We start from the raw sequence: 19,737 nt of genomic DNA on the forward strand, positions 1-19,737 counted from the left end.
CCCCCCCCCCCCCCCCCCCCCCCCCCCCCCCACCCCATAAAGACTAAAATCAAGGCTGCAAAAAACTGTGCAAGAAAAGTTGACAAGTCCTACATTTCTAACATGTCTTTGAGTATTTTTATATGTGCATGGGAATATAGAGTTTTATTGCAAACAGGTTTTAGACCAGTCCCTGTTGCAAGATCTTATGGGGATAACAAATATTAAAAAAAAGTGGAAGCTTATGCTCAAAGCACACCGTTCTTTTCTCTCTCTCCTCTCTCTCTTTCTCTCTCCTCTTTAATTTTTTAAGATTTTTCAATGAAGCAAAGCATCTCTCCCCACACACCTCCACATAGTATAGGTTTCTCCTGTAAGTATTCCAACCTTTCTTTGCTTACAATTAAGAACCTCTCTTTGCCATCTTTTCCTCCATCTTTCATTTAAATACATATGTTATAGTATTTTGTTCCCATCTTTCTGTGCAAATAGCCCCTCAAAGTTTGGAATCTCTGCTTGCTTTCAGATGTTAATGTAGGTCAATTTCATATGCTGCTTCATTTGTTTAAACATCATCTTCTGTTTTTCAGCAGCCATTGCTGTTATTAATATGGCTGGACCAGCTGTCTTTTTGCTCCCTCAAGTTTGTTGTAATCCTACAGTTGTGTTATGGGATTGATGTCTTAATTCAGCATTCATGGTTTCTTTTAAGTCCTTAGGAACATTGCTTTTTCATAAGAATTTGATTCTTTCTTGGAGCATTCGGCTTTGCGTGCTTTCGTCGTTGTCATTACCTCAATAGGCTACAGATCATAACATAAACCTCTTCGATTCTTGAATTCGTTTCTTCCATCTTTGGGTTATATCATCCTGAGTTTTCTAACACATTCTTTATTCAAAATTTTGTCTGAAATTGAGGTTTCAGTTGTTTCAAACGATCCTGTCTTCGTTACGGTTGGAAGTCTTTTGAAGTTGTAGAGCTCTTGCTCATCTTATTAGAGAAACAAGAACTTCTATTCTTTGTGTTCTGTTCAATTCTTTCATACCTTGGGCAATTTTTTTAGGCAGGAGGTTTTGCTTCTATTCTTACTACCTCAGACATACTTCTTTGATTGGAATTTGGGAAATTTTCAGAACTGGGATTAAGACAGAAGTAGTACTAGAAGAGCTGGAAGAACAGCATGAGTTTCTTGACATTTATAACAGGATCCACAAAATCATGGCAGCCAGCCATGACAGTTGACACAACAACTGCTTCTTATTGGCTGAACTGGAGGGTCTTGCTCTGTTCCATATGGGTTCTAATGTCGATGGTTTTCGCATCGATTCTTATATCGAAGCATGAATGCCGACGAAATTCAGAAGAAGGAAGTACAGAAAACCAGCAACAAGAAGAGCCGGCCGGAATCGTATATGAGGATGAAGTGTGGAGGCCGTGTCTCCGGAGCATCCATCCTGGTTGGCTGCTTACATACAGAGTTTTCGCCTTTTTCGTGCTTCTGCTGATGCTTATCCTGAATGTAGCTGTTGATGGAGGCAGCATATTTTACTTCTACACTCAGTAAGTTGTCGTCTTTCCTTGATTTGAATTAATCTGATTAGTCATGTTTTGAGTAGTAATTCATAATGTTGCTGAACAGGTGGACTTTTACGCTGATTACCATTTATTTCGCGGTGAGTAAATGTCTATCCCATGTTTGAACTCTAATCTATTTGTTTCTATGTTTCTTCTGTTTCTTTTGACATTTAAAATCTCTATTGTAGCTCGGATCCTTGCTGTCGATACACGGATGTTGTCGGTATAGGAACAGAACTGAAGGCGACCAGCATTTTGACACCGAACGTGGATCTTATGGGCCTTCTACAACTTCACAGAATAATGCAACAAAAGCCATGAACCTCAATCAAGAACCTGTCGTTCGCCAAAAAGCTGGATCATTGGCATATGTTTTCCAAATCATTTTCCAAGTAAATCTCAGTGATATACAGTTTCTCACATTCTTTTCTTAATGAAGTTTTAACAATTTTTCCTGTCTTCCTGTCCAAAGATGAATGCTGGAGCTGTAATTCTGACAGATACCGTCTTCTGGTTCATACTTGTTCCATTTCTTGCCATTAAAGATTACAATCTGAATTTTGTAAGTATCATATGTTCTGTTTTGTAGTCTGCCTTCTCATGTTTCCAGCTAGCATTTTGCTTCTGAGGTTTCTGATCAATGTATAAAACCTCCCCTGCAGTTGATTATAAACATGCACTCAATCAACGCTGTTTTTCTCCTCGGAGAAACTGCTTTAAATTGCTTGGTAAATCAGAAGCCCCTTATGCTTTCTAATACAATCTCACATTTTTAAGCCCATTATCATAAACTGTTTTCTTGACATTGCGGACATTATTGCAGCGGTTCCCTTGGTTTAGAATCGGATACTTTTTCCTCTGGACTGCCGTTTATGTTCTTTTCCAATGGATTGTCCATGCCTGCATCGCGATCTGGTAATGTTTCATTTTTCTCGTCCTCTTAGTTAAATGCAAATGCATTTGCCGCACTAGTAACAGAAGTCTTTCTGAATCAGGTGGCCTTATCCTTTTCTTGATTTGTCATCTTCATACGCTCCATTATGGTAAGCTGCAAGCCTTCGCCTCCTTTGATCTTATGTACCGTAAATGTAACCAGAAAAAATCTCATCCTCCTAATTTCCGGCTGTGAATAGATACATAATCTTGCTGAAAGTTTTAAAATTTTAATGTGTTAGCAAATACTACAACATGGTCATATTTATGTTTGATCAGATACCATGCTGGAATACTGTCTGGTTCTTGTATGTCCCTCTGTTTTCAATAGAAACTAATGGAGGGCCTCTTCAATATGAACTTTGCAGGTATTCAACTGTGGCGTTGATGCACATACCGTGCTATGGCATATTCGTTCTAATAATGAAGGCAAAGCATTGTTTGCTGTCAAAATGGTTTCCTCAGTCTTACAGGTGTCTGCAGTAATTCTCTTGCTGAAATAAACGATGAGTTTTAGGCGCAAGCCGATGCTTCTGAAGGAAAACGGCCTGCTTTTTCTGCTCAGTGCAACTCTCGTACAGGAAAACGATGAACGATACCAGTCAATAGCTAACAAAAACACAGATTAACGCCGGTAATTTATATCCCTTATGGAGATCTCCTGGATCTCATGTCATTAGTATCTGAAGCAAATTCTGTTCGAAATCGACTTACGTTTTGGGACATGTACAGATGATACTGACTCTGATGATAGAATCATTAAAGTTTGAAGCCATAATTGTTGTAAGTTTGTAACTATATATAGATCTCAAAGGAAAAGATACACAGTAAAAAATTTTCTGTAACCCTGGCTTTCTCTTCCAGTTTCATGCCTTCATTGGTTTTTTATTTTTTTTGCTTTCAGATGTGCTTTTGTCAACCAACTAGAATTCATGACTGCTTTCTTAATTTTTGTGTTCACTTCAGTGCATTAGCCTCTGTATTTCTTGATCTGAAGCTGCTCGTAAAATTCAATTTGAATTATGATAGCTGTTTGTTTTCAAGTTCACAACTGAGAAATCCATTTCGTTGTACATTGTTAGGCGACTACCATAGCCACAAATTTCAATCCCCACAGTCGGCAGGCATCGTAAGAATGCTTGACTTAATTAATTCCAACGAACATAAGTTGCCCGTCTCGTCTGAGCCAAAATATTTGAGAAAATCATTTATATGTAAAAATGTGAAAAATCATATCTACAGAGTGGAAGAACGAATATATGCATCACTCCTATGCTGAAACTACATTACAAAGAATACACTTGGTTACAAGAGTGAACTGAGACTATATGTAACAAAAGAATACACTCAGGTTCAAAAAAGAAGAAATGGGAGGTAAAAAGGCTTAAGGATCTTCCAGGATTAACAATGGCAATCCCCATTTATTGGATTGAACAGCGAAAATAACAAGCCCATGATAGAGTTCAGAGGGAGGTGTTCGGCAATGCACCCATTAGAATAACGTTATCAACGCCTTTCGTGTCTTGTTTCCCCAGAATCTGAGACCTTCCTGGAATTACCTTGGCGAACAAGCCAGAAAGAAGTCCAGTACTCGATTCTGCCATTCCTCCCAGTAAATTTAGATTGCTATTTGCACTACGGGTTACTCCATCGGCACTTTGCTTCATCTCCTCCAGTTTAAAACGAGCACCACAAGGACAGCTTGCTATTTTCTTGATGCAATTCTTGTGGAAAACCAATTCACAAGATCTACACTTTCCGACCTCTCCTTCCTGTTCATTTAATTTTGTCGGTCAGGAGCAATCCCAGGGTTATAGTATGTGGTTATATAACTTCAACTTTATTGGCCAGTGAGAAGGCAAATTCACATTAATACGGACATGAATTAAGACTCTTAGTGTGTCTATTGTTTACAGCGTCTCTCGAAGAATGGAACATAACACCAACCTGGAAAGGAAAAATGAGGGAAAGTGGATTGCTACAGTCTTGTCGAGCACTACAAGGGACACCAACATCATAGCACAGAAGGCATTGCTCGGTGATATGTTCCTCAATTTTACGAGAGACAGTTTCAACCATCACGGGTAATGCTGTAATGAGAAAATTAAATGTCATGATATAAGATTTAAAAACAAAAGAAATTCTTTAGCTATTCTTAGTAAAGCCTGATTGCCAACCGAAACAAAGTAGTAACAATGGATGTTGAAGATAACTTCCTGAGGCTTGAATTGGGAGGCCAGATAGAAAAATTGATAAAATGATATACAGAAATACATAGAAAAATTAATGCTGATGGGATTATATTCGGACCATCTGAGTGCAAAAGCAATCTTGCTTTTACTCGTCCACAAAGGAACTGGAGTATTCGTTCTTAGAATGGAATCCAAGGCCTATCCTATTTGAAAATGGGATAAATTAGATGTTCATTTCTAAAGTTTTAGACTGCAGATTATTCTAGATCCTGTTACTTCCCAAAAATTCTCCTTCCCGGCTTCCCCTCATAACTCTTAATATGCAGTTACCCACTGCACCTCTAGTAAGAAGACAAAACAAAGACCAATCTCTAAAAGCACCCACCTCCACCATACACTTAAAGGGTACCACTATTCCATATGACCCAGAAAGAGAACCATTATCTCCATCAGCAGGACCACAGTCCAGCCCAACAATGACTATAAGATGAAACAGAAAAAGAAAAGAGAATAAGTTGATCCTCGATTGCAATCCTACCACCAATCCACTGTTGGGCAACCACAAATAATTCAAAATGCTAATACCACATTGACCAGGAAAAAAAAACCAAGGCCTTATAAACACTTTTTATCGCACAAATTGTCCACTCAAAAATGCAGGATGGCCCAAATATACAACACATGGAATCAGACCTAACACCTCCTACAAGGATCTAGGGTAGACTCCTGGCCATGCCAATTTCATTGGCACTAGGGAACTGGCTCATAATGTAAGGCATATGATGACAAGTGGGAGATAGTTATAGCCTTATAACCATTCACTTTAGCCACCCACCAACAGCCAATCTGTGATGGGGTGTCACATCTGCCTACAGGAGTACCATCAAAGCCTACCTCCAGCCATGGCAAGCACCATATACACCCCTTCCAGCATATCCACTACATTTCCACCACTATAGCTACCAGCCAAAGAATCACCACACTAACATCATCCTCAACAACCCAACAAACAACCATCAAACACTGAAACAAGCACCATTGCAAACTGTTAAATCCTCTTAAAGATCAGTTGAGATCTACTCCTATTTTCCATTTCAGGAAGAAATATAATGTCACCATGTCAGCATCTGGTTATGCAGAATATTACCTTCATGTTATTAGCAGGAGAATCAAACACATCTCAAATAAATTTCAATTCTCTTCTCAAATTAGAAGAACAAAGTATGTGCGTTCAACTTTCACCTGAAAACACCCCCTTGGACAGATTGATCAGGTCTCTTAGAGCGAAAAAATCGTTGCTATCAAGAAGATATCTCCGAGATCCAAGACCTTTGTAGACGGATCTACGGAAAGGGCAGCGGACATATGGCAACATTGCTCTTATTCTATTTCTGAGATTTGCCACATGCTGCAATGTTGGAACTTTTGAAAACAGCAAAGGATTAACAGCACTGACACAAAGCATTGGCTGCAAGAAAAGAAAAAAAATTGGAAATCATTATTAAATCTAATAAATTTCCATGCAATGCAACCTTAGATTACAAGTCAGTTTAGCAGGTAGACAAAGTGAAAAGAGTCGACAAATTGTTGCTGTCTTCAACTTGGTCCAGTTTGAGGTAATGTATAAAGCAAATTAATGTTAAATGCGAGAAGTGTGAAAGGGATATCAAGAATTGAGTGGATATTAGTCCAAACATAGTTATTGATGCTAGCTTTCATACGTTGATTCTTCATATAAAAGTACAACATATCTACAATTCTTTCAGCACTAATTCTGATTACCTGGTCATTAATAGAATCCAAATATGATTTAGCCAGCTGAGATACTGGGTATTGAGTAAAATCCCAATAATGCAGAACTCTGGCAGGCAAGACAGCAGTGTCATTGTTATGGCACAAAGAGCAGAATAACTGGCCACTGTATTCACAAAGACGAGGTTTGCCCCAACCTAGTGTCTGCGCGAATTCCTGCAACCTTGTTCTTCCATCATCAAAGTTTCTGTGGCATCCTGCACATTTATGATGTTGTGAATCTAGCATCTGTTTCATTGATTTCAAAGGGCGACTCTGTACAACAAGGGAAACAGTCTGTCCTAAGGTCGAACAATTTTCCATCTGTGTGCTTCTGTTGAAAAATGGTGATGGAGATGCATTAGAATCAGATGCAGGAGAATCGGGCATCCCTTCCGATGGAGAGAGGAAACCAATGAGCGGATTGAGGGAGCCAGAGGAAAATTTAGCATGGATAACAGATTGTAAACACTCTTGGATAAGAACACTTCTGTCAGCAATGACACTGGGCGAAGCATTACCAAAAAGCTTTCTGGATTCTCTTCCAACAGAAGACCAGGGTGATGGAAGGATCCAGCCATGGTCAGCAAATAGTTTCTTCAACCGATAATACAAAGTACTAAAGTCACGATAACGGCGCTCCACCTCCCAATGGTCTTCCCCACTCCAAACTCTTATCTTATAAACTGTGTATTTTTGGACTCCAACCAGCCGCTCACTGAATGAAACATCACCTTTCTTTTGTCTTGCACCCACCACCTCAATTCTATCAATCTTAAGAGGTTGCTGACTCCAATTATAAGCATAATCTGTGCCAGATGTAGAAGCAGTAGAGCCACCATCTCTCGATGGCTGAGGAAATTGGGTTTGATATATCCTACCACCATGGGCGAACCTAGACCCAGGGGGATCACCTGAGTCTAGTAGTATATCTTCCATATCATTAACAATTTCATCATAGAAATCATTTAACTCGAAACCCCTACTCTGCAAGATATCAAATGACAAAAATTAAAATACTATGCTTTTTAACATTGAGAGAATGACCACCCAATCAAAATTTTTAGTAAAAAATCTCAGCAGATAACTTACCTTTGCTGGCACAAAATGATCTTCAATTTGATCAAATGCAAAAGAAAAGTTTTTCTTCATTGTGGTGCTCATAGTAGTATCAGCAATCGATGACATTTCAAAGGAACTGTTGTCTTCAGATAATTTGGCCTCTCTAACTTCCTTACTTGTTGTTGGAAGCAGATTCTGGTTATTGACTGCACATTCAGAAAGAGGGTCCAATTTTTTTTCCTCTAAATCCCGATTTTCTAAGACAATATCATGACGAATGGCTGTGATCTCACTGGTGGCCGTGTCTTGATGTTTCATTACAGATTCAGTTTCACCAATTTCCAACTCCTCATTTTCCAGGGCTTCTGTTGCTGGTGGATCCTTATTTGTTGGAAATATATTGTGACCAGGACTAAGTCCAAGATACTCAGACAATTCGTCCATATCACTAACTTGATTACCTGAAACAAGTACTCTTTTTACATCTTCAAATCGACTGTCAAGTTTCAAAAGATTGGTATTTGTGGATGAAGCATTCATATTAGATTCTACTAGTTGACCACCAGCAGGAAATTGGTTAGGAGCTGCATGAGTACTTCGGACTTCATCATGTCGTTCTTCCAAAAGCATATTCGGATATGTAACAGAATTAGCAGTAGCAAAACTTAAGGAGCTAATACCACTTGGCAGACTAGTCTGTCTTCCGCCCTGAATTTCATCCCAAACCATTGATCCAATAGGAGTCTCTCTGCTTTCCTGATCAAAGTCATCCCAATCATTGGAACCAAAGGCCACTGTGGAATTCATAACTAGCTGATTTTCTTTTGTCCCACTTTCTTCACCGTGAAAAAGATGTGCATTCTTCCTGTAATAGATATCAATCTTCCTATCATCATCACTACCATATCCAAACATCGAATCCTCACCCTCTGAGTGTTCATACCTTGAAGAAGCGTCACCTTCATCCAATAAGTTCCCATCCTCACCTCCATCAATTTCCAACCCCTCTCCCTTATCACACCCTTTCTCCACACTCCTATAACAATACTCCCTACCAAACTCCACAAACTCAGCTGAAACTCTCGCAGTTCCCTCACTGTTTCCCTTACTTTCATTCTCTATTACAACCTCATTTCCCCAATTACCATCCACATCAAAATTTCCCTGCAAATCAACATTGCTCACGGAAAAGCTCTCCATCCTCCCGTTCAAATTCAACGTCCCGTTACCCTTATCACAATCAAACTCATCCCCCTTACTGGAGCCACTTCCACACTTGGATTCTTGATAACTCGATAATACCCGTTCTGCCCCAAGATTCTTAAAACTAGTACTCTCACCTCCAAGTTTGAAGCTTTTGAATGACCCAAAATCAGAATCTTGAAATGAGCTACTACGAAAACTAGGGGTACCCATCACCGAGCTGGCACTACAGTACCTCTCGTACTCCGATTCCCCTCCGCAGGAGGAGTAGTGCGACAAATCATCCCCACCGTCCGAGTCCTGATCGCCGGGAGGATCACACGGAGAGGCGACCGCAGAGGCTGGTTTCTCCTCAGCCCCCTCCCCGTTTATCATCTCATTTAACCTCACAACTGTACGAAAACCCAAATTTAGATTGCAAATAAGCAGAAACAATAAAAGATGTCTTCAAACAAACTGAGAAGAGATTTCACCTTCGAAGATTCAAGCGGGGAGAGAGAGAGAGAGAGAGAGAGAGAGAGAGAGAGAGAGAGAGAGAATGATTGAGGAGTATTTCAGATCTTGAAGATGAAATGGAGGGATTTGATGTAAACACGATTTTAGTTTTTGTTTCAGGAGGACCAAACTCTACGTCGTGCGCTTTTTAATTTTAAGGCATATAAATCTATAAAGGCGCTTACTTGAGCTCATTATCTGAAATTGGATCAAAACCTATATGGGCTGGACAGATTGGGCCTATTTAATATCTTTTCTAGATTGGGCTTTTGAATTATTTTGGGCCCCCAAAACCCATAAAGGTAGCAGATGACAAATAGTTTGATTGATATCCCATTATTTTGGTTCATCATAATGGATAATATCATCAATAAATATTTTATTATGTTTTGAATATATATGTATTATTATATATATATTTATATATATATAAATAATGAAATCCTATGAAAAATTCAAGTTGGATAATAATGATTTATTGAACTTCATTCTAAAACTCGTTAACACACCAGAATGGTAGTAATGTATAGTTTCAAGAAGAATAAGTGATCAAAGTGTAATAGAAAATCCATCGGAACAGGTCTTATTGAGGCAGACGGTACTTGTAGAGCTTTATGCATTCAAAAAAATAGATTTAATCGTGACGATTTTTTATACTTTCGAGAATTTGGTAAAACTTTTGGACTTTTCTTATGATAGATTCACTTTTTTTTTTCATAACTGTTGGTTTTTTGGGATCATTGTATTTACAAAATCCTGATCTGTGATTTATCTACACAAATCAATCCTAACTTTTGTGTAATTACAAATATTACTCTTGACAGTAAAAAAGTATGGTAGTTTGTCCAATAATGTTAATATTTTTGGGTTGTGTTTGTAATTTTTTAAAAAATAGAGATGATCTGTATAAATGATGTTGAAATTTCTGAGACTGTATGTATAACTTTGTAAAAGATATGAATAATTTATGTAAATAAATTATAAATTAGGGGTGTGAATGTAATTATCTTCCTTTTTTTTAATTGTTTCAATTACATAAATAAAAATGGAAAATTAGGGATGTGAATTCATGATCCAAACAGGGACAATTGTGCTTGAACAAGTGCAATGACTTAATTAATACAGTAGATTGTAAAGGCACTGTCCGCCAAGAACCAAAATCTTGATCTATTGACACTACATTAGCTTGCAAGAACCAAAGTCCTGATTTCATGGCAAACAAACCTCAAATACATGTTAAAATTAGAGATAATTACACCCCCATTTTATGAGGTTTTGGTGTAATTACACGTAAATTCCTTATGATCTGTGAAATTACATTTAGCTCCTTTGAAGTTTGCTTCCGTCTAATAAATATGTTCCTTTATTAGTCAAATTCACTGAATTTGATGAGATTAACAAGAAAGTTGAATGAAAATTTATATTTACCCTCGGTTGACTAATTACTGACTTATTACAAGTCGAATAATTTTTTCAAACTAAACTATTATTTTAACGATGAAAATATACCTCCTCAAATGTATTAACGCGTGAAGACGTATGAGGGTAATTTAGTTGTAAAAATGTTTATTTGCCCTATAATAAGTCAGTAATAAGTCAACAAGGGGTTAATATAGATTGTTTTTTTCCTGATTTTATTATCAGCAAATTCGGTATATTTTGACTAAAGGAAGGAACTTATTTATTAGACGAAAGCAAACTTCAAGAGTGTTACATATAATTTTTCAAATTACAAGGAGTTTACGTATAATTACACCAACTCTTAGGATAAAGGAGTGTAATTGTCCGGTAAAACTAACATGAATTTTAAAGTTAATGAAGAAATTAAAGAGTTATTTAATGAATATAATCAATAATTAAATAAAACACAATTTCAATAGAATTATACGTTATATTTTGCAATTATTTTTATAGTGGTCAGTTTAACGGATGAAGAGGCAAGTTCCTGGAGGACTCCGCTTGGCGGTTGCTTATAGATTAGTTTCCTTAGGGTCTGGAATTGTTAGTAGAAACCTTTGTGGCATTCTGGTTGCGGGGGAGGGCTGCAGGTGATAGGCTCTCTGAGGGATGCGCCTTGAGATTCTTAGAGACAGTTAGGGGGTGAGGTATATCCTCCCGTCCTTATCACAATTCATGTGGGCGCCTTCCCACTAGATGCGTGCAAATGGCTATCCGTCACTCAAGAATGATAGTCAACTCAGCTGCCTTATAAACACCAAATGTCTTGGGCCAGTGTATTTAGGGCATAGCCCATCTCTAATAAACCCACTTGCTTGGGATCTAGCCCATCAAGGGGTCATTCCCTCTTGGGCCCTGGGTATCTCCAGACTTTTTTATTGTGTAAATTGAAACTTTGAGTGACTAGATCACTTAATTAGGTTGGGTACAATAATTTTGGGCATCAGTAAGAATTATTAAGTATATTATTTATATTTTTATCATTAAAAATTAATGGTACAAGGTTAATTTAAGTAAATAAAAAAATAAATTTTTTTAGCTGATTCATACTTTTATAAATACTAGGAAGCATGACGTGCAATGCACATTTACAACTAATCTTTAGAGGTAATTATATTATTTATAGTTAGCCATAAAAATATTAAGGACATGATATTATTTAGAGTTAATTACACTTAGACCTCCTCTAAAAATTGAATTACATTTTCGCCCAAAAAAAATTTGAAATCACACCTATAACCCTTTAAAAAAAATTCATTGTTTACACCTAATCCATTTTGTTAGAATTTAAACGAAAAATGCTGACATTAGCAAAAAATCAATTGCATAAAATTCTAATTTTTTCCCTTATTTACAATTTCTTATAACAATTTTATACTTAGGAGGGAAAAAAAGGTAAAGATCTTAACATCATTCATATATATATGTATATATATATTATATTTATCCCTTTATAAGTCTAAAAAAATACATGAGGGACAAAATTTGAAAAAAATGTGTATATTGTTTTTGCTTGCACCAACATTTTTCATCCATACCCTATTTTTTAAATAATTTTTCATTTTAAGTTTAATTATTATTTTTTAATTGGAGAAAATATCTTTTAATTATAATTAAGTAAAATATAATGAGTGAGTTAAATAGTTTAAATTGTATTATATTTTACATACTCAAAATTAATTAATGCACGAGTACAATAAATACAAAAAAAAAAAAATCATGAAAAGATTTTGTTAATATGGTAATAAAATTAAGTTATTAACTATATTATTTTAGATAAAAGTGAATAATTACATATCGACTATTTGAATATATTTTCTTTAAAAAATATGATAAAATACATTTATTTGTTTATTTATTTTTTCCTACAAATGTTTAACTTTTGGTTAAGCATATATATTTGTCAATTTATTTTAAAAAGCATATATGAGTTGTTAATTGTATTATATTTGTTGTGTATTAATTTATACTGGAAATTCTTCATGTAATAAAAGTATTTAATTAAGAAATAATTTGATAATTATTTAATGTGCAAAATACTAAAATATATTAAGAATAATATAATTATTCAAGACACGAGGGCCATTTTTGTCCAACCATGAGGTTAAGTGTTGTATTTATTAATTCAGAGGGAAAAATATTCCATCAATAATAATTTAGGGTGCAAAGTGTATTTTAGCCTTAAAAATATTTAAAATTGAAATTTTGTACTTCATATTTGCTAATGATTATATTATATTATCTTGTATCAAACCAATTAATATGAAAAGAAAAATAATAATGTTAAAAAATTCTATAGTAAAATAAAATATTAGTCAAATTAAGCTCCTTCTTTTGGATTGTTTTTATAAAAAATTTCATTAATAAACAATGAGCAATATACCCCAGTAAGGTACAATTTAAAAGTGTACCCCACTAAGGGTACGGAAATTTTTTCAAAATAGGAATAAACACTCAAGAGTTTCTCATTATTTTTTATATTTAATCGTAAATTGCACTTATTAGTATTATCAAAATGATAGATCCATTATATTATGAAAAAATTACAATCTAAAAATAATTATCTAATATTAATATTAAAATAAAATTATTAGTTGGAAACCACTTGATTTAAAATTTTGAACCATACTTATAACTTAATAAAATTGATTTTTAGTTTTGGAAGTTTGGATTAGTATTTATATATCAGTCATGTGCCATTCGTTTTAAATTCTACTGTATCTTTTATTTACATATCTATTATTTTATATTTGTATTTCATAATATTTTTTAAATTCTATTATTTTATATTTATTCAATTAATCAAATTTATGAATACAATTATTTAAAATTTTGTTAAATTAATTTTATTATATATGAAAATTTATTAAAATATATATTTATTTAAATTGATTAAATATATTAATAAATTATAAAAAATTATAAAATTCAAAAATTATGAAGTTTTTAGTAATGGTAAAGAAAATGATACAAATTTAAGTAAATAACCGTTACAAATATCGTCGCTAAAACCATTTCAACCAAGTGTTCCAAATTAGTGGATAGCCGTTCCAAATACCATTGCTATTCCACTTTTTAATATGTGGTCCAAATTAAGAACGACTATTCCTAATACTATTACTAAAATAGTTCTACAAACATGTTCCTAATCAAGCAAAACCGTTCCTAAACCCGTGTCAGATTACTATTCCAAAACCCGTTCCTAAATTTATTCCAATTACAAATAAAAACAGTTTCAGGTACGAGTATTACAAAGTCCGTTCTAAAAGTTCCACGAGAAAATTAATTTATCCATTCCAAAACCCGCCCCTAGTCGTTCTAATTTAGAAAATAAATTTTTTTTGGACAAATTCAACCTTAGGAACAATTTTCAAAGACAGAACTTTAAAAGTATTAAATGTAATTTTTCAAATTACAAAAAGTTTACGTGTGATTATATCCATTAAATAACTCTATAATTTCTTCATTAACTTTAAAATTCATGTTACTTTTAAGGGACAATTATACTCTCCTCCCTAAAGATTTGGTGTAATTACACGTATCTCTTGTGATTTGAAAAATTATACGTAGTACTCCTGAAGTTTGCATCCGTCTAATAAATAAGTCCCTTCATTTAGTTAATATTAGATTACTATATCTAATTAACAACTTCTACTAAAATAGAATAATTAACATTCTACACGTTGGTGGGGTTCGAACTCATGATTTTATAGTTATGATGCTTCAATTTCACCAATTGAGGTACTCCTCATTTATAAAAGTAAATTAAAGAAAGAATTTTGGCATAGCCATAAACCCTATGTATAATTATGTCTTTAGATTAGGGATTAAAATTGAATTATTATGAATAAGTTTGAAATCATAAATTTAGAGTTTTATTAAATATATAAATATTTGTCTCACTTTATATGAATTTATTATAATATATTTTATTATTTTTTGTTATATTAACGTATCGATCAACCTGATACACTGCTTAATTTGTTAAAATATTAATATAATAATTTTAATTACTGTTTTATTGATGTAAATTTAATCAAATGTTAGTTGATGAGGTCCGATTTATATAATTGGCGAACTTGAGCTCCACGATTTTGATATTGTGGGTTCGAACTCCATTAACGTGTGGGATATTATTATAGATTTTGATAGGTATAATTTTACTTTAATAATAGGTGTTGATTAAATATAAGTGTATGATATTGATGAATCGTATATGATTGTTATTGTTATTGATAGTTGTTAAATATTGATAATTTGTAATCAACTTATTCAAAAAATTTAATAGTATATCGTTTTTCACTAAAAAAAAAGTCAACTAAATATTAATGGCATGATAATGAAAAATAGTAATATATGCTAGGGATAATTACACTCTCCTCCCCTGAGATTTGGTGTAATTATATATAAATCCCTATGGTTTGAAAAATTATATCTAGCATCTCTGAGGTTTGCTTCCGTCTAACAAATAAGTTTCTTGTTAGTCAAAATTTATTAAATTTGCTGATATAAATAAAAAAAAAACTGAATGAAAATTGATATTTACTCTCGATTGACTGATTACTGACTTATTGCAGGTCAAATAATTTGGTCATATATACCTCTTCAGTATGCATTAATGCTTGAAAACACATATGAGTGTAATTTGATCATAAAAAAATTTATTTGATTTGGAATAAGTTAATAAGTCAATCGAGGACTAATATAGATTTTTTCTGATTTATTTGTTGATATCTACAAACTCAGTGAATTTTGACTAATTAAGAAATTTATTTGTTATATAGAAATAAACTTAGGAGTATTAAATGCAATTTTTTCAAACTACAAAAAATTTACGTATGATTGCACTAAATCTGAGAAGAAAATATATTTAATGTTAAATAGAAATGGATGATGCATGAGAATCAAGTAGTACAAATTATTATCCTTAATGCTCACCAATTGAAACCATAAATGTGGGGAATATCCATCGGATCTCTCAACAAATACCTCCCCTCACCCGCCCACTAATAGCGACGGTTTACCCGTCGCCTTTTTATTTTTTTATGAGAACAACATTTAAATTAATTAAAGTTGATTAAATTAATTATCGATTGGACTACGTCTTATTGGTGGGCCACTTTGATTATATAATTAATAATTCATATTTTATTTATAATTGTCCGCACTATATTTAAAAAAAAAATATCACTGGTCGTCTGTTACACAACAACATTAAATTTTAAAATATTTATGTAAATATAATTACTTATTTGATTTAAATGGCCTACTTCATTTTTTAACCTATCTTATCCTTAATATTTATCAACCATACATTATTTATTCATATTAATCACAATTTTTAATTTTAAAACATGTATCTTGATTTATTTGATATATATATATGTGCAGAAATACGGCGTATCACATTTACTGATTTTGAAAAGACTAAGATGCCATGTTGTTGTTTGTGTTTATGTGGATATGGGCTGAGATTACGACAACAAACAAATAAAATATGAAGATTACAAACTCATTTTATTAAATTGCCCAATTGATTGGTATTGAATATTAGATTAAAATTAATGTAGCAAGAATTTGATTAGTTATGTGTGAATCTTTTGACTTTCTCTTTCACACTTTACCTAACCAATATATATATATATATAGACAAATTATAATTAGTAGAAGACTAATTAATTTAAAAGCTTATTTTGGAACATGCAATTCTTGATCCAGGCTGCTTAGTTAGGTTAAGTATAAAGATGTACGAGAGTAATTTGGTTATAAAAAGATTTATTTAACCTGGTATAAATTAATAATAAATTAAAATATTAAACAGAGATTAAAATATGATAATTATTATATGTTATGGTATTGCATATAACAGTGATCATATAAGAAATAACTACTAAACATTTGAAATTAGATGTGATAAAATTAATAATGGGCAAACGTATTAATTGTATATAACTTTATATTTAGGTAGAAATTAACAGATTTGCAACTTGTGGGATACTTTATACAAATACATTCTCTTGTTTCAATGGATGGGTTTTAGCTTTCCCAACTTAATAAGTCACCGTTGTGAAGTGTGCTGCTGAACATCAGAAAACAATTAAGAAGTTGGGATGACAAATGTTCTGTCTGAAAAAATATAGTTTAAGGAAAAACACACAATTATTGTCTGGGATTTATATATAGTCAAAGCTTCTTTGTTTACTTTGAAACTGATCATCATATATACACATCTTGTATTTGTTTCTTCTTTGAACTCGCACCAATTCAGATGGCAGTAGCAGCTTATGCATCTTTGGTTTCTCTTAGGCATGTTCTCGACAATGTCCAGCACCCTGCTCGTCGTCATCGGCTTCATCTAGATACAGATCAAATTCAAAGCTTGCAGGAAAAGGTGGAGTTCTTGCAAGGGTTTCTCGAACTTCATTCCCAGAGAATAAGCCCAGAAATGGAAGATCTGGCGAAGCAACTAGCTGTTGTTGCTGATGAAGCAGATGACATCATTGATTTCCACGTGGTGAATCAACTCGGTGAAAGATCTCAAGATCAAAGTCTTCATATGCTCGCCCTCTCATCTTTCTGTCAAGATATGGACAATATCATCGAGAAGCTTGATTCCATCACCGAAAAGTTGATGATGGTTAAAGAAGAATGGGTCGACGTCCAAGAACAACAGCCTATGGTTTCGGTGTCTGTGGGTTCTACTGCGGTTCCTTCCGGTGACAAGAATACTATGGTGGGATTTGACGAACGCTTGCTTCAGGTCGTGGATGAGCTTACTAGAGATGAATCTGATCTTCGGATCCTCCCAATAGTGGGAATGGGAGGTATTGGTAAGACAACTCTAGCTCGAAATACTTTTGATTATCCATATATCGTCAATCGCTTTGATATACGCATTTGGTTTGCAATATCTCAACAATATAGTGTTCGAGAAATTCTTCTAAAGTATCTCATAAATTGCGAAAATATCGAAGCAAGTGCTGCTGATGATTTAGACCTAGCTGAAGTAGGAGAACATATGCACAAACTTTTATTTGGTAAAAGGTATTTGATTGTTTTAGATGATTTGTGGAGTATCAAAGCTTGGGAAGATTTCAAATCGTCCTTTCCAGATAATAGGAATGGAAGTCGAATATTGGTGACTACAAGGCTGTTGGATGTGGCTCGTCCTTTAGGTTTTGACAATCATTATTTAACATTGAACCTTTTAGACGAGAATAAAAGTTGGGATCTACTATGTGAAAAAGTCTTTGCACAACAGAGTTGCCCACGCCAAGAATTGGAAGAAATGGGTAGGAAAATTGCGAAAGGATGCCGCGGACTTCCTTTGGCAATTGTAATAATTGGTGGACTTCTTTCAAAATCCAATAAAACACCAGAATATTGGAAGTTTGTTGAAGATAATGTAACCTCATTCGTCAGATCTGGATATGATGAGTCTTGTTTAAAAATATTGTCTTTGAGTTACAACAGCTTGCCTCTTCATCTTAAACCATGCTTTCTTTATATGAGAGTTTTTCCTGAAGATGATACAATCAAAGCGTCCAAGTTAATCAAATTATGGATCGGCGAGGGGTTTCTAAAACCAGTACAAGGTAAAAGCCTGGAAGAAGTTGCAGAGGAATACTTGAAGGATCTTACGGATAGGAATCTGATTTTTATTAGTAAATGGACGCGCAGCGGCAGAATAAAAACATGCAACATTCATGACATTCTAAGGGAGCTATGTTTTATGGAATCTAACAGAGAACATCTCATCCGTGTCCCTAAAACACAATACATTTCTTTTCCTAGAGAACCCGAAGAAAGTCATGATTGCTTCCTGTGTAGTGACAAGCTGGGCAGGCAGATTAAGATAAAACAAGTTTTTGGTGGAGTTGCCAGTCCATCTGTATGCGAGGCCTGTAATAATGTGTATCCAAATCTGAATAGCTTAAGATGGGTGAAGGCACTTGAACTTATTTATAATCAATCATTCACATTTCCCCACCACACAAAGTTGCGGTGCCTTGAGGTTAATGACTATCGTTGCCATGATGAATATTGGATTACAGGAGAACTTCTACTTGCTAGTACGATTTCTCTACTTTGGAATCTACAGATTTTGGATGTCGATTTAGTTTATGAATTTTTTGACATGTTAGTTGTGCCATCTGAAGTTTGGGAGATACCGAAACTTAGGCATCTCAAGCTTGGAGTTCATAGATTGCCTGATCCACTAACTAATCAATTGGAAGGACAAGAATCAACTGTCCTGGAAAATCTAAGTACTCTTTCGTCAGGGGCTTTTAAGTGTTCTGAGGAGGTTGTTAAAAGAGTCCCAAATATGAGGGAACTACATGCTAATTATATGGAGTTCCCTCAGGATAATCGCTACTCTCTTTACAATCTTGCGCGTCTTGATAAACTTGAATCACTCTATGTTGCTTACTATTCTCACTTGGAGAACATAGCCTTCCCGACTTCACTTAAGAAGTTGGATTTGTCCTTCTGCTCTATTCCTTGGCACAAGATGACGATAATTGGTTCTTCGTTGCCCAATCTTGAAGTGTTTAAACTACATGATGCCACCACTGGGCAAGAGTGGAATCCGATTGAAGGGGAATTTCTTCGGCTGAAAACGTTGTCCATTTGGGATTGTTATTTGGTACGGTGGGGAGCAGAGGATGTCCATTTTCCAAATCTCCAGAGCCTTTCTCTCGAAAAGATTCGTAAATTGAAAGAAATCCCTTTAAGCATTGGAGATATAAACACACTACAATCCATTCATTTGGATAAATGCAGTGAGTCTGTCATCAATTCGGCAATGGAAATACTGAATGTCCAAAGAGAAAATGGAAATGAGAGCCTTTATGTTTATGTAGGTGGAAAACAAGTTACTGTCTAATTCCGAGGCATTACATATATATATATATATGTGACATGATTTTTATTTGGATAAATTATAGTTTGTCATTCAAAATATGTTGGTTTTGTGGATTTATTATATATGTAAATATAAATTAATCAAATATGATTCCTCAATTGCCCATCTATTAAATTACCAAT

The 19,737-nt window shown here is 34.3% G+C and overlaps 3 protein-coding genes across 3 annotated transcripts; 2 read left to right on the top strand and 1 right to left on the bottom strand.

Moving 5' to 3' along the window:
* LOC105157231 lies at window positions 154–3,379 on the top strand. The gene is made up of 8 exons (XM_011073580.2): window positions 154–1,540; window positions 1,620–1,653; window positions 1,744–1,947; window positions 2,028–2,117; window positions 2,218–2,283; window positions 2,379–2,470; window positions 2,551–2,598; window positions 2,857–3,379. Exons 1-8 carry the CDS (start codon window positions 1,161–1,163, stop codon window positions 2,972–2,974), a joined length of 1,032 nt encoding a protein of 343 aa, XP_011071882.1. The 5' UTR covers window positions 154–1,160; the 3' UTR covers window positions 2,975–3,379.
* On the bottom strand, window positions 3,683–9,349 carry LOC105157232. The gene is made up of 6 exons (XM_011073583.2): window positions 9,210–9,349; window positions 7,564–9,128; window positions 6,463–7,458; window positions 5,923–6,148; window positions 4,436–4,578; window positions 3,683–4,260 (listed from the first exon to the last, which is right to left on the bottom strand). The coding sequence occupies exons 2-6, from the start codon at window positions 9,109–9,111 to the stop codon at window positions 3,952–3,954; spliced, it is 3,222 nt and encodes a 1,073-aa protein (XP_011071885.1). The 5' UTR covers window positions 9,112–9,128; window positions 9,210–9,349; the 3' UTR covers window positions 3,683–3,951.
* LOC105157430 (putative late blight resistance protein homolog R1A-3) lies at window positions 16,711–19,737 on the top strand. The gene has a single exon (XM_011073840.2). It carries the CDS (start codon window positions 16,958–16,960, stop codon window positions 19,574–19,576), a length of 2,619 nt encoding a protein of 872 aa, XP_011072142.1. The 5' UTR covers window positions 16,711–16,957; the 3' UTR covers window positions 19,577–19,737.

The sequence above is a fragment of the Sesamum indicum genome, linkage group LG3 (genome assembly GCF_000512975.1).
Source record: "Sesamum indicum cultivar Zhongzhi No. 13 linkage group LG3, S_indicum_v1.0, whole genome shotgun sequence".
NCBI classification, from domain to species: domain Eukaryota; kingdom Viridiplantae; phylum Streptophyta; class Magnoliopsida; order Lamiales; family Pedaliaceae; genus Sesamum; species Sesamum indicum.